This window comes from Callithrix jacchus, chromosome 6 (genome assembly GCF_049354715.1).
Source record: "Callithrix jacchus isolate 240 chromosome 6, calJac240_pri, whole genome shotgun sequence".
NCBI lineage: Eukaryota > Metazoa > Chordata > Mammalia > Primates > Cebidae > Callithrix > Callithrix jacchus.
Genome location: NC_133507.1, coordinates 4290422 through 4303946, shown reverse-complemented (window position 1 = coordinate 4303946; position 13525 = coordinate 4290422). Strand labels below are relative to the sequence as shown.

At 54.6% G+C, this 13525-nt stretch overlaps 1 protein-coding gene across 1 annotated transcript in view; it reads right to left on the bottom strand.

The window, feature by feature from the left end:
* Positions 1–13525, bottom strand: part of ATP10A (ATPase phospholipid transporting 10A (putative)) — a 170734-nt gene that overhangs the window by 36117 nt on the left and 121092 nt on the right. Inside the window, 4 exon segments of the mRNA XM_008998262.6 lie at positions 3054–3621; positions 5907–6101; positions 7558–7775; positions 11407–11659. Coding sequence (XP_008996510.5) covers positions 3054–3621; positions 5907–6101; positions 7558–7775; positions 11407–11659 — 1234 coding nt within the window.

The window sequence follows — 13525 nt, the reverse complement described above, 5'->3', positions numbered from 1 at the left end:
CACCGCTTCCGGCAAGATCTGCCCCTCGTGCTTGGCTGACTTTCCCTTTACACTTCCTGCTGCCGCTACCACTGGGCAGTCACCGTGGAAAACAGAGGCTGGGCTTTGGAGGGCGGGGCCCTTGTGAAGGCTGGGATGGGTCTACACTCTGATGGAGGGTAGGAAAGGATGGGAAGAACTCAAGCTCCATGGAGACCACCCCTGAGGAGCTGGGGGCGCCTCCGAAGGAGAATGTGCTGGGGAATAAGGGTGTGCAACCTACTGGGGAACAAGCAGGTGCAGAAGCGCGGCGCTGACCGAATGTCCCCAGAGGGCATTTGGGGGTGTCTGGTCAGCCCCGCGCTTCTGCACTTGCTGGGGTGATGCTGGGGGTGGCTGATCTCAGGCTGAAGGCATGGCAGTGTTCACACTGCATTTTAGGCGATGGTCAGGCACTATTAGTCCCCTCTTTCTGATATCCCAGGCCCTTTGTGGCGTGTCTCCCTCTGGTGACCTGTAGGAGTGGGGCCAGCACTGCCCGGTGCCTCCTGCTGGGCAAGGACAAAGGACAGCTCTGTGCTGCAGGACCCCAAGGCTGTGTCTGGGTCCAGGGTTCGTGGGGACACAGCTCTGGGCAGTGACCAGTCCTGTCACAATCTGTGAAGATGACTCCAGGGCCCGCCGACCCCACATACAGCAGGGCTGAGACAGCTGCACCTGGCATCCCCACCAGGAGACGGTGGGAGGGCGGTACCTGCAGCCCTGCAGAGAGGCCCTCGGAGGGATGGGGGTAGCCACTCTTCACGATGTTACCACGTGCTTTAAAATTGCTCCAAGTGATAATTCATTTCTTCTAAGTTTTACAAGCAGTATTTCCCCAATAAGGAGTTATCTTATTAAGATGGTAAATTAAGTGGATTATCCACTTGCACATGCACGTACTCATCATGCAAAAAAAATGTACTGATTACCCGGCGGCAGCGCTGCGTGAGGCCCGGGCCAGCAGTGGGCTACAGCCAAGTCCGTCCTCACGCTGGGGGAAGGCAGAGCGGCCTGAGGTTTATGCCTTCAGGGCCACACAAAGTAGCAGCCCCACCAAACCACAAGCAAGTGAATCTTTTTTGTTTTTTTTCTTGTTTTGAGACGGAGTCTCCCTCTGTCGCTAGGCTGGAGTGCTGTGGCACAATCTCGGCTCAGTGCAACCTCCGCCTCCCGAGTTCAAGTGATTCTCATGCCTCAGCCTCCCAAGTAGCTGGGACTACAAGTGCACGCCACCACGCCCAGCTAAATTTTGTGTTTTTAGTAGACACGGCATTTCACCATGTTGGCCAGGATGGTCTTGACTTCTTGATCTCGTCATCCGCCCGCCTCGGCCTCCCGTAGTGCTGGGATTACAGACGTGAGCTGCCATGCCTGGCTGCAAGTGAGCATTAACTGGGAAGGAGCCAGAGACTTGGGAGAAGGACGGAGTAGACACTGGATGTCAACATAACAGCAGCACTGAGCTGGAGGCTTGTGTGGGGACTTCCCATGAGGTAGGCACTGTGATTTCCTGTGTAGATGGAAAACTGAGGCACAGAAACAGTGAGTGACTCGTCCAGGGTCATCCCAGCCAGCAAGTGCAGACCTGGGATTTGAACAAGGTCTGTGAGGATAGGTTGGGGTGGAGTCCCTGCTCGGTGGACACCGCACGACTCCCCGCCAGGGCAGGTAAGCCACGGCCCCGTCCTGCTCACAGAACACAGTCACGTCCACTATCTGCTCAGCCAACTCCCTTGCACAGCTCGCAGGCTTCCTGCTCTCCAGGATGGGACAGGCCCCTCCTGCGGCGCCGGGCAACCCTGCGTGCCATGGCCGCTCCATGCCTTCCCCTTAGACACGACCTGTCATGCTGTGAAGCCAGGATGCAGGATGTGGCCTTGAATGCAAGGCTGTGGCATAGGACAGAGATTGTTTGCTATAAATGAAATCACTTGGCTAATGGTCCTGTTGATGTTTTTCTTTTGCATGGATGTAAACAAGAATTCACTTTCAGAAGCAGCAGCTTCCTAGAACTCAAAATCTGTCCATGAATCGGATTCTCTGCCGATGCCAGGGCAGAGCCACAGCCTCGGGAGAAAGGCAAAACCCTGCCAGCGGCGGCCACCATCGTGGAGGGTCAACCAGAGTCTTCTCAGAGACGTTTGCAGACCTAGCTCAGCTGCCGTAGGGAGGTCACAGCTCTGTGATGGGCAACCAACTTCCTATACGAAGCTCCTCCCACCCACTTCTCCATCATGAGTGGTCCTGGGCTTCTGTGCCAGGGGTCCTGTCCTGGGGCACTGAGATGCTGGCAAGAAAGGCCGGTGGGAGGTGAAGTACTCCCTAGTTCCAACTCGGAGCTCTGGAGGGGAGCATCCAGCTCGCAGCGTTTCCAGAAGCTGCAACCCGGGGCTGCTTCCAGGCTGCGGCAACTAGGAGGCCCGTGGCAGACAGCAGAGCCGCGGTGGGGCCCCCAGCTGCTACAGCCTCCTCCTCTCCACCCAATTCAGTCCCCGGGGAAGGGGGGCTGCGCTCCTACCTCCTCCAAGCACAGAGGGAGACAGGGGCAGCCCGGGTCGCTTTATGAGGGGGGCTTGGCCCTTCCCCTCCCAAGTCCCGGAACAGAGGGCAGCGGGTGATGCCAGCAGCCCTCACTTCCTGGACCCCCACCGTGGCCCAAAGCAGCGCCACAAACTGTGGCCTGGACCTTTCAGCTGGCCCAGGTCCACGGGAAGGAAGAACTTTCTAGAGCGATTATCTAGATTCTCAACCTTCATTGTTCAGATTTGAAACCTGACACTCCCCAAGTATCCTCTGACCCCCCATTCTTGGATGTGGGGGTGTCCAGGCATGGGCAGACCAGGAGAAAGGGTCTTTCTAGTCCAGACCCTTCAAACAGGCAGTGACCTGAAGAAACCGTGCAATTCTCTGATGGGCACTGCTTTAGGAAAAGGATTAAGAGACGGAATGAAAATCACTTAAGAGAAGGAATCGGGGGATATGTCTCAGGACTTCCCCCTGGAGCTGGGGTGTGCTGGGCAGGGGCAGGGTACCTGAAGAGCAGGGCAGCAGGAGGTCCATGAGCACCGAGTCGGCCCCCTTGGTGTAGACGCTGATCTCGCCGGTGAGCGGGTGCCGGATCACAACGGACATCCTCTTGCGGATCGAGTCGAATCCCAGCGTGTGCAGGAGCTGGAAGGTCAGCCTGCCCAGGTGGGGCAGCTCCACCGACACCTGGTCGTGCAGCCGGTCCACCAGCGTGCAGCGGTAGGCTCTGGCCGCGTACACCAGCGCCGCCTCGTCCGGGCTCTCCGCCTCGTACCGCAGCTCGCGCTCCGGCTCCTGCTCCTGAGCGAGCTCCGCGGCCCAGCTGTCCGCCTGGCTGCTGTAGCCGTTGCTGGCGATGGCCGGGGCGGGCTGGCCCAGCCTCTCCTCCAGCCTGAGAAGCATGCTGTCGCTGGACAGGGTGGACAGGAAGCTGGAGCCTGACTTGTGGTTGGACTTGGTGCTGGCCAGGCTCCCGATACTGCTGCAGCCTGAGGCCAGGCGACTGGGCGTGAACCTCCGCAGGAAGTCCTCTATTGTCTTCACGGGGGACTTCAGCTCACACCTCACCCTCACCTGCAAGAGAAAAGGTCAGAAGGCAAGTGAGGGAACCGCCGTGTCCCAGAGGTCCCACCAGGTTCCCACAGCATGCTCCAGGCGCTTGGAGGAACAATGGCCTCGACTTCCCCACTGGGGGCTCAGAGCACACATTTCTCATTTCCCAGATTTCAGGCCTGCGTTGAAACTGTAGGCAGAGACAGCATTCCTTCCTTGAGATCGTCTGCTGGCCTCGTCCACTTCTCTTAAACAAAGGTTATGCAAGATTCTTTCAGAATGCGATTGCCAAGGGCCCACCAGGGAGGCTCGATGTGAGCGGGGAGTTGCAGCCGGTGGCGTCTGCAGGGCTCATTGGTGCTGTCCTTGTACTACCATGTCTCCTTGCTTTGCAAAAGCAGCTCAGAGGAGCAGGCTCACCATTGCCTGCCACGAAACGGGGCATTTTTTCCCCAATTAAAAAGCCGCTTAGCAAACCACCAGTTTATACTTCCTTTGAATATGTCTATTAAAAAAACTAGTATATAAATCACATTTCCAGGCCCCAAAGAATCCTTCTAAGCACATTAAATACACTGACAAATTGAGGATTCCAGTCACTGAAATATTTTAGCCACTACAGTAAGAAACAAAGAGTTACACACACACACACACACGCACGCACACACCCCACACGTTAAAGTTTCAAAAAGCTCAATGACAGAGCAACAGAGCCACACTTTTTTTTTTTTTTGCTCTTTATTGAAAGAGCAAATGTCAAAACCACCAAAACACTGAATCAGCAATTCTTAACACTGCAGTTTACCTCTGCATCCTAAGCTGTGAATTTCAGTAACCGTCTCCAGAAAAGTCAGGGGTTCCTGCCGGGACTTTAAATATGCTGCACAGCCATCTGGGAGGCACAGGCAGCCGTGTGGCAATCCCTGCTGCCTCCAAATGTCCTCCAGGGTGACGCTCACCCACCAATGTGTGGGAACAGAAATGCACCCAGAGACATGTTGGCCTGCAGCCTGAGTGCGGGTGATTGCCGGGCTGGCCCCTAGGTGGAACTCCAGCACGTGTAACCGTCAGCACAAGCCTCGATGGTGCTGTGGTCTCTCACCGTTCACTTAACATCTGCCAGGCAGGGTCTAACCCAGAAAAGGGGCACTTCTGCAGAGACACACGCCACAAGAGTTTTAACACTGCGGGCAGAGCCTAGAGCCCAGACAGGGGATGCCGAGGCAGCCAGGAGATGAGCTGTGGCTTTGGGAAGCAGCTCCAGCCCAGGGCCGCAGCCACAGGCCTCAAGCCTGTCGGTCTCTGAGTGGCCAGGCCTGTCCACTTAGAAGTCACTGGCACCAGGGACTGCCAGACACGCTGCCGCAGCACAGAAAATACAGGCCACCTCGTTCACCCTCATCACCTGCTGAGGAACCTGCTGGAAGAGCTGATCCAGGAGGCTGGGAAGGAATCCTGGGAGAGCTGGGGGGCTGGGAGGCCTGCAGCACACACCCGGCCCTCGGTACCCTCAGTGCCTGGTGCACCTCAGGGCTTTCTTGGCGTACTGGGTGATAGAGGAGCCTTCACCCAAACGACCCCTCCTCTCTCAGGAGCAAACCTGAATGTCAGACGGAACCCAAACCGATCTGAGCACTGCTGGATTTCCAGGATCCTAAATAACGTCTGATGGATCCTCGACCACTTCTCACTGAACAACAATCTTAGATGCCTCCAGAAATCCTCCCCATGGCCCCACAACCCAGGCAGACTCCTGAGGCACAGGGCGGGGCTAGTGTGTCTCCTGCTGCCTGGCTGGTAGTCAGGATCCATGTGCCAGTTCCCCGTCCCAGAGGCCGCCCCTTGCCCCGCTGCCTGCCTTGTGCTCTCTCCTGCTGGATCTGGGACCCTGAGGCTCTGGGGGGTTGTCTTGGGCAGCTTCCCTCAGGCCCTGCTCCAGGCCAGGCAGCGGAGGAAGGACCCAGGCAGGTGGGGCCTCCACACACCCACCTGCCTACCCAACGCTGGCCCAGGTGGCCCTGTGTCCCTCCACTCCCAGGATCAGAGGCCATCTCTGGTGGGCTGTCCCCTCCCACTTGGCCCCACCCTTGGCCCCTGCCCACTGAGGTCTGGGGCGGGCACTGCGGAACCACAAGGGCTGTTTGGCCCAGTGTGAAGCAACCTGCTGCGTCCCCGAGGCCCAAAAGGTGACAAACGCACTTGCCGCAGGAAAGGGACGGGCACCCGCCCTCCCTCAGGAGGACTGACAGCCATGGCCCCGCAGCGCAGAATGTCAAGGTCAAGTTCAGGGACACGCCAGCACTTGCCTTCTGTCGTGGCTGATCCGGGGACGTGACGACCACCGTGTTGCAGATGGTGAGTGCAATGAAGAAGTCGAAGATGTCAGACAGCTCGGGGGAGAGGTGGGCCAGCGGGTGCTCCTGGTGCCTCGCCACGGCCAGGCTCCTGTCACACTCACTCACCTTCTCCAGCAGCTTCGGGTCGGGCGTGACGTCCTTCTCCTGGGGAGAAAGGGAGGCTGGCCGTGAGTCCCAACCAGCAGCCTGCCCAGCGTCTTGGGGCGTGACTGTGTAAGGTGCTTTGCTGTGAACAGAACTTCATCTCTCATACACGTATATGTCATCTTATAATTGTAAATCGTCATGTTAATTGCACGAAATGTATCTAGCTTCTGTCTACTTTGTGGAAAACACGCTTCAGCACTGCCCTCTAGTCTTTACGCTCCACGTTTACATTTTATGTAAGCAAAACGTTTTATATACATATTGGTGGCTTCCGTTCTCCCCAAGACATTATTAATGGTCTGAACTTTTCCGGACTTTTAAGAATTATTAAAAAACGCCTTTTCAACAACTTCAAAATGGACATGTCATCATTTATTTGATCATCCCTTTATCCGTGGATATTTAAATTTCTTTCCGTTTTGCTGATGTAATTTACACATTGATACACTTCCATATGCAGCAGTCTCTGGCTGAATCGCTAAGTGGCTAGGGGAGAAGGTTTGAATACTTCAAATACTCTTGAATGGTACTGAAAAATGCTGTCAGGAAACCCTGTCCCAGCGCAGACTCCCTCCTGCCAAGCGGGAGACCCCCGCTCCAAGGGGCCCTGCAGAAACCCACCAGAAACTCTGTTCCAATGCAGACTCCCTCCTGCCAAGCGGGAGACCCCCGCTCCAAGGGGCCCTGCAGAAACCCACCAGAAACTCTGTTCCAATGCAGACTCCCTCCTGCCAAGCAGGAGAACCCCGCTCCAAGGGGCCCTGTAGAAACCCACCGATCAGTGTCTGCAACTCTAGATCACCCGTGCTTAGATGGCAGCTTCTCCGTGGGTTTAGAAGCACATAAGAGAACGAGGCCACCACAGAGTGAGGAAGGGGGATTCTTCCTCCCTGCAGTGTTGGGAAGACGTTTCGGAAGGGAAAGGCTCTCGCAGAGGCTATTGCTCTTTCCGCGCCTCTCCCTGCCGATGACGGATGACAGATGGCGGATGGACGGATGACAGATGACGGATGGCGGATGACGGATGACAGATGTGGTCTGTCCATTCATGGCCGGGCGGCTGACAAGGCCAGGTAGAAAGCGTTTCATGGATTTGGGCTCATCTAATGAAAACTCCCTCGGGAGGGGTTGGCTTTGCTTTTTAGCTGTTGTCCTCTTGTCCTGAGGTTTTACTTGCTTCATCTGGCAGCACGGGGCTTCCTCTTTGTCACCCTTTCTGGATGGCTCGCCAGCAATCAACCAGCTTTAGAAGCCATGGCAAAGGGGCCGTGTCAGTGTCTTGGAAAAGACAACGGTGGAGATGAAGTGTTGGCTGGAAAAGCTTCTGCTGAGTAGAGCCAAATGCCCAGCGACAATGTAGGATTAAATATAGACACCTTCAATGAGCGGGGGACGACGGTACAAGTGGGGAAGGGATGTGGCAGCGCCCTAGCAGGAGGCCCCGAGCACTCACCATGGGGCTGCTGAAGGCCGTGCGCTTGGACAGCATGCTGGCCCTCTTGGCCTCAGCCCGGCTGCCCGTGCGCCGGTGGGACTTCGTGCTCTGGGTTCTGTGCACCACCCGGACACTCTGGTGGCTCCCGATGCTGCCGCGCTGGGACACGGAACCCCCTCTGGGCACCACCTCCTCCTCCTCCGAGTCTGCCTCCTGGTACCTGGCCAGACGCTGCGCTGTGGACAGAGGGTGTAGGGTGAGACATGGTGGGAGAAGGCTGGGCACACAGAACCCTTTCGGGGTGTTTTAGGTTCCACGAGGCTTCCGGCCGGCAGGGCAGCCCCGGAGCACTCACCAGCCTCGTTCAGTAACAGCAAGGGCTAGAGAACATCCTCAATTGGCTGCAACCTGGGGAGGCTGAGAGTCTCAACTGTTTTCACAGACGAGAAGACTGGCTTTCATCTCAGAGGACTTACAGGGCTTTCTAAGGTCGCACCAGTGAGGGGAAGGGGAACGGGTTCACGCGCAGCCCCTCTGTTCAGGAAGTGCCTAGGTGTATGTGGGGTAGGGTGCAGGTGGCCGGGGCAGGGAGGGTGGCGGGCCTTCCAGTCACGCTGGGCTCCTTTATCAGGGCCGCGTGGGCTGTAGGCACCGCCTGCTCCTGTCTGAATGTGTGCTATGGCTGCTACAGGGGCTCACACTCCTGGGCTGCACAGCTTGCAGCCCTGAGGCCAGGGTTTGGACTCAGCTTTGAAACTCCATCCCAGGGGACCTGAGCATGAGGTTGTGCTCATGGCTACAGGGGGCCGTGCTGAGCAAATTCCCCATGACCTGGTGCACGCGCCCAGCACCCCTGTAGAGGTGCCTGCTCTGTGGCTTCTTGCTAACCCCCGGCTCTTGCTAACCCACAGCTCTGAACCAGTTTTCTGGGTTCTGCCCAGTGAGGACAGCTTGTTTCTCCGTGGCTGAGCAGAAAGGAGGCCATTCATGAGGATGACTCATCAAAACAAGCATTTAATCAGAACTTCAAGCATAGACATGGTGCTGAGTTGAAGCAGCTGGCCTGTCGAGAGGCCAGACAGGGAGACACCAGTGGAGTGGAGCTGGCCAGCCACGTGGACCAGGCTCTTAATAGACCCTCCGTGAGAGATGAGAAAAGGGGACAAAAAGGGGAAGTCACCTGCCCACTGTCACAAGGCCAAGTACTCGCCAGTGCCAGGAATCCAACTCAGGGAGACCCTAATTCCAGAAGCAGATGCCCCCCCCAGGACGTCTCACCAGCTCTCAGGTGATGTCAGCCCAGTGCACCATAAGCAAGGACACACAAAACCCGGACACCTGACTCTGTCCAGCGTGAGGTGAGGGGCTGGGCTTCAGCCTCCAGGAAAGTGGACCCACCCATCCCACCCTCCCCCAGCAGTGGTCCTGCAGGCCTGGAGCTCCACGGAACCATCCCTCAGGGCCTCCTCCTTCCCTTGGAGGCTGTGGGGGCCATGGCTGCTGTGCTGGTGTTTGTTGTGAAGCAGTTTCTGATCGGCGGTGGCCCCAGGGATGCCTTCCATGTCCCTCGAAAAGGAGCAGGCAGTGGCTCCTCCTGGGCCTGCACAGCCAGCCAGCTCCAGGTCATCAGGTCAGGCTGTCACAGGGCACACCCAAGGCTTCCATAGCCGGTTCCGGTCCGTAAGCAGGGCTTGGGACTCAGAGTCCCTCTGAAATCCCTTATGGGTTAGATCTGGAGAGGTCAGACCACAAGATAACTGGCTGATGACGCTCCCTGCCTGGGTGCCTGTCAACAGCTGATCCAGGCATGCCTTTAAAACACCTGCTAAGAGGCATGAGGTTTCATTAATCACCGGAAACACTCCCTGTGTCTTTGGAGGCAAGGACACTCTGGTTTTACGGTAGCATTTGGGACTGTCAGAATATTTCTGTAATCTAAGTTGGTATCCTGCCCCGGGGAGCCTGAGCATCCAGCTTTATTATTATCTTTCAAATGTATTGATTGATTGATTGATAAGTCAACACTGTATACATTTACAGGCTGCAATGTGACGTTGCATGTGTGCATGTGGCATGATTAAATTATGCCGATTAACAAATCTGTCACTGCGCTCATGTATCACGCTTTTGTGGTGAGAGTTCAAATTTAGTCTCTCGGTTATTTTGAAATGTAGAATGCATTCTTATTGCCTCTGGTCACCCGGCTGTGCAACAGATCTCAAAACCTATTCCTCACGTCCGTTTGAATCGGGCTGCAGCAGGACCGACCGCCCGGGTCTCTGATCCCTTCATGACTCTGCTGAGCTCTGCTTTTGAGGTTTAGCACCAGGTTTAGCAACTACGGGAGAGGAAGAGGAGGAAGGAGGGAGAGGAGAGGAGAGAAAGAGAAGGGAAAAGGGGAGGAGAGGGAGGCTGAAGGAGGCTGCTGGGAGGGAGGTTGGGCGAGTGGATGGAATACGGTCACTGACCACCTATTTCGGGTGTAAATTAAAGTTTAAACAGAGTGGGTCAGTTCCTCTGCCATCTCTTTGCTATGGCTGCTTTCATTTTATGTTGAGGAAGACTATGGCTTCCATGATAATCCTTGGTTTTAAAAAAAAACTCACGAAAATGGCAGGTATCCGACGGATGCCTCCCACCAAACCCCTCTACAGAGCAGCTTCCTAGTCTGGCCACTCGCATTCCCTGCCCCGTTTCAATTTGCTGTTTCTGTCCCATGGTCTCCGTGTCCGCTGCAGGCAGGACGTGGAGCCCGGGATGCGGTAGGGCACCTGTTCCCGAGGCGCTGCAGCCCCGGGCACCTCCGTGGCAGGGACCCCGGTCCACACCCTTTCCTGCAGTCACACCCTGGGTTTTGGCAGCTGACGTTTCCCCAGAGGCACCAGGTCGGAGGGAGGCAGCCACGGACGGGGAAGGGAGAGGTGGGAGTGGGGACCGATTCAGTCAGTGGGAGTGAGGCGATTCCTTTCTTTCCAGTTCCCAGGGACACTGTCCCAGGGGAGAAAATGCAGCATGAATGAGCCCGTGCCCTTCTGAGGATTTTCAGCTGATGACTAGAAAATGGGTGGCTAAGAGAAACGTCTCTTTGTCCCTTGGTGTGGCAGAGCAAGGCGATGGGATGCCTTGAAGTGAGCTCCTCGAGGGTGGCTTCCTGCTTGCTTAAGAGGATGCCTGGCACTCCAGACCCTGCCGGTACAGGGCGGGCGGCCGTGCCACTGCCTGCTCTATAAATGGCGCCAGGCTTCAGGCGCTTGAGCTGCTCTGACGGCGGTGTCTATACTCCCCTGAAAATCAGTAATCCCTGAAGCCTGTGTGTGTGTGTGTGTGTGTGTGTGTGTGTGTATCTCTCTCTGTGTCTCTCTCTGTGTGTGTCCCTGTGTGTCTCTCTGTGTGTCTCTGTGTGTCTCTCTCTCTCTGTCTCTCTCTGTGTCTCTCTCTGTGTGTCTCTGTCTCTCTCTCTCTGTGTATATGTGTGTGTGTGTGTGTATCTCTCTCTCTTTGTGTCTCTCTCTGTGTGTGTCTGTGTGTCTGTGTGTGTGTCTCTGTGTGTGTGTGCATCTCTCTGTCTCTCTCTGTGTCTCTCTCTCTGTGTCTCTGTCTCTCTCTCTTTCTGTGTATATGTATGTGTGTGTCTGTATCTCTGTGTGTGTCTCTGTGTGTCTCTTTGTGTGTGTGTCTCTGTGTGTCTCTGTGTGTGTGTCTCTCTCTGTGTGTGTATCTCTCTCTCTGTCTCTGTCTCTGTGTGTCTCTCTCTCTGTGTGTCTCTCTCTCTGTGTCTCTCTCTGTGTGTGTGTGTCTCCAAGCAGCTCTGGATAGGGCAGCTTTCTGGTTCAGCCCAGCTTGGGAGCCCCCGACCCCTGGACTCACCATTCGCATCATGAGAATATTCTACACCAGACACAGTGCATCTTCGGAAAAGCATCTTATTCTCTGTCAAGGTGCCAGTTTTGTCTGAGAAGATATACTGTATCTGGCCCAGGTCCTCCGTGATGTTCAGAGCTCGGCACTGCAGCTGCGAGTCTGTTTCTTCGTCGTACAAGTGCATATCCTGGTTAATGAAGTACACTTGGCATACCTTCACGATCTCAATGGAAACGTATAAGGAAATTGGGATCAAAACCTAGAAGAGACGAGGCACCCAGGATGAATGACCGTGGGCACCGGGGAGCTGGGGAGTTAGTCGATCTCTTTAAATAACAAATGACTATGATGGCAAGGAAGTCGGGACGATACTGTACCTTTCAGAGCTTAAACAGGTTGGTTTAGAGGCAGGATTGGAAAAGTGAGAGTATTGGCAAAGAGAATAAACTAGGACAGCTTATGCAGGAGCTGCAGAGCGGGCTCCACTATGGCGTCCGGAAGTGTGCTGCCCGAGGCTTGGAAAGCAGCAAGCAGCTGTGCTTGGGAGGGGCTAGGACAGGAGAGAGAAGAGAGGGGACACATCACGGCACAGTCAGTCCTCACACTCAAGGCCAGCTTGCACACGCTGCACGGCGCATTCGAACCCGGGCCCCCCTGCGCTCCCGTCCCCCGGGGACACAACCCCAAGGTCAGGGAGCAGTGCAAACACAGCCGTCTTTTTCCAGACGCTGGGCTCGTGATTCTGTGCTCTTGTACAATGCAGAGGAAAGGGGGAGAGGCTTTGAGAAATCATTCAGTGATGTTTTCATCATTTAAGAACAATTCTCCTCAAAATTAATGTTTATTTACTCATTTATTTTTGTTGAGTAATGGCACCGAACTAATGTTTACAGACTCAGAATATCACACCCACATGCCCTCGGTTCTCCTGGGCACTGAAGTGTGTTAACGAAACACAGACTACACTCCTAGCGCAAGGCTAGAGTGGAATTTGCATTTATTAAGAAAAAAAATAAATGGATGTAGAGAGTCAAAGAAGACTGTTTCCTGGCGTGTGAAGTACATATAAGAGACAGCAAAGGTTCCCTCTGAGGCAAAGGCTGAGCCAGTGTCTCTGGTCACCGAGTTCCCGAGAAGGGTGGTGGTGATCTCACTGCCCCCTCGCCCTCCAGACCCTGGGACCTTCCCCACGCTTTCACAGACCTGTCTGAGCACAGACAGCCAGTCACTGACTTTCTACGTCACGAAGGCATGTGAATTTATAATAGAAATAATAACAAGTGCAGATAAATGCAAGGGAATAACCTCAACTGAAAGCTGGCGCAGAAAATGCACATTTATGGAAAGACTGGTGGAATCTGAGAGAAGTCTGGAGTTTTTTGTTCAAAGCAAAGGACCGGGCTGGGTGCAGCGGCTCATGCCTGTCATCCCAGCACTTTGCGGGACCAAGGCAGGTAGATCACCTGAAGTTGGGAGTTCAAGACCAGCTTGGCCAACATGGTGAAACCCCGTCTCTACTAAAAATACAAAAATCAGCTAGACGTTTGGCACGCACCTGTCATACCAGCTACTTGGGAGGCTGAGGCAAGAGAATTGCTTGAACCCAGGAGGCGGAGGTTGCAGTGAGCCAAGATCGCGCCATTGCACTCCAGCCTGGGCGACGCAGCGATGCTCTGCCGTAGAAAACCAAATCAAACGAAACCAAAACAAAACAAAAAAGCAAAGGACTAAAGTTGGCGCCTTGGTTTCCATAATGTCCTGTGACAACGGAATGTGTTCAAATTAGGGGAAGCCGGGTGAGGGGCGTATGGAAACTTCACTGTAAAATTTATTTAGAAAACTAAATTTTATTTGGAATGATTTTAAGATTTACACTAAAGTTGCAAAGGCTTTTGCAAAGACTTTTGCAACTTTTCTGTAAATCTTAAAATCATTGCAAGATAAAATCTATTTTTTTTTTTAAAGTAACTGAAAGGAAAAACAACAAAATGAAAACGACCCAGACGGAACCCTCAAAGCGCAAGAATCTTACGAACAGAAAAGGAGAATTTTAACTTACAAATCACCCAAGGAAGGATCCCACAGGTGATTGACGAGGGGAAAAAAAGGCAGAACTTTTGGCAGA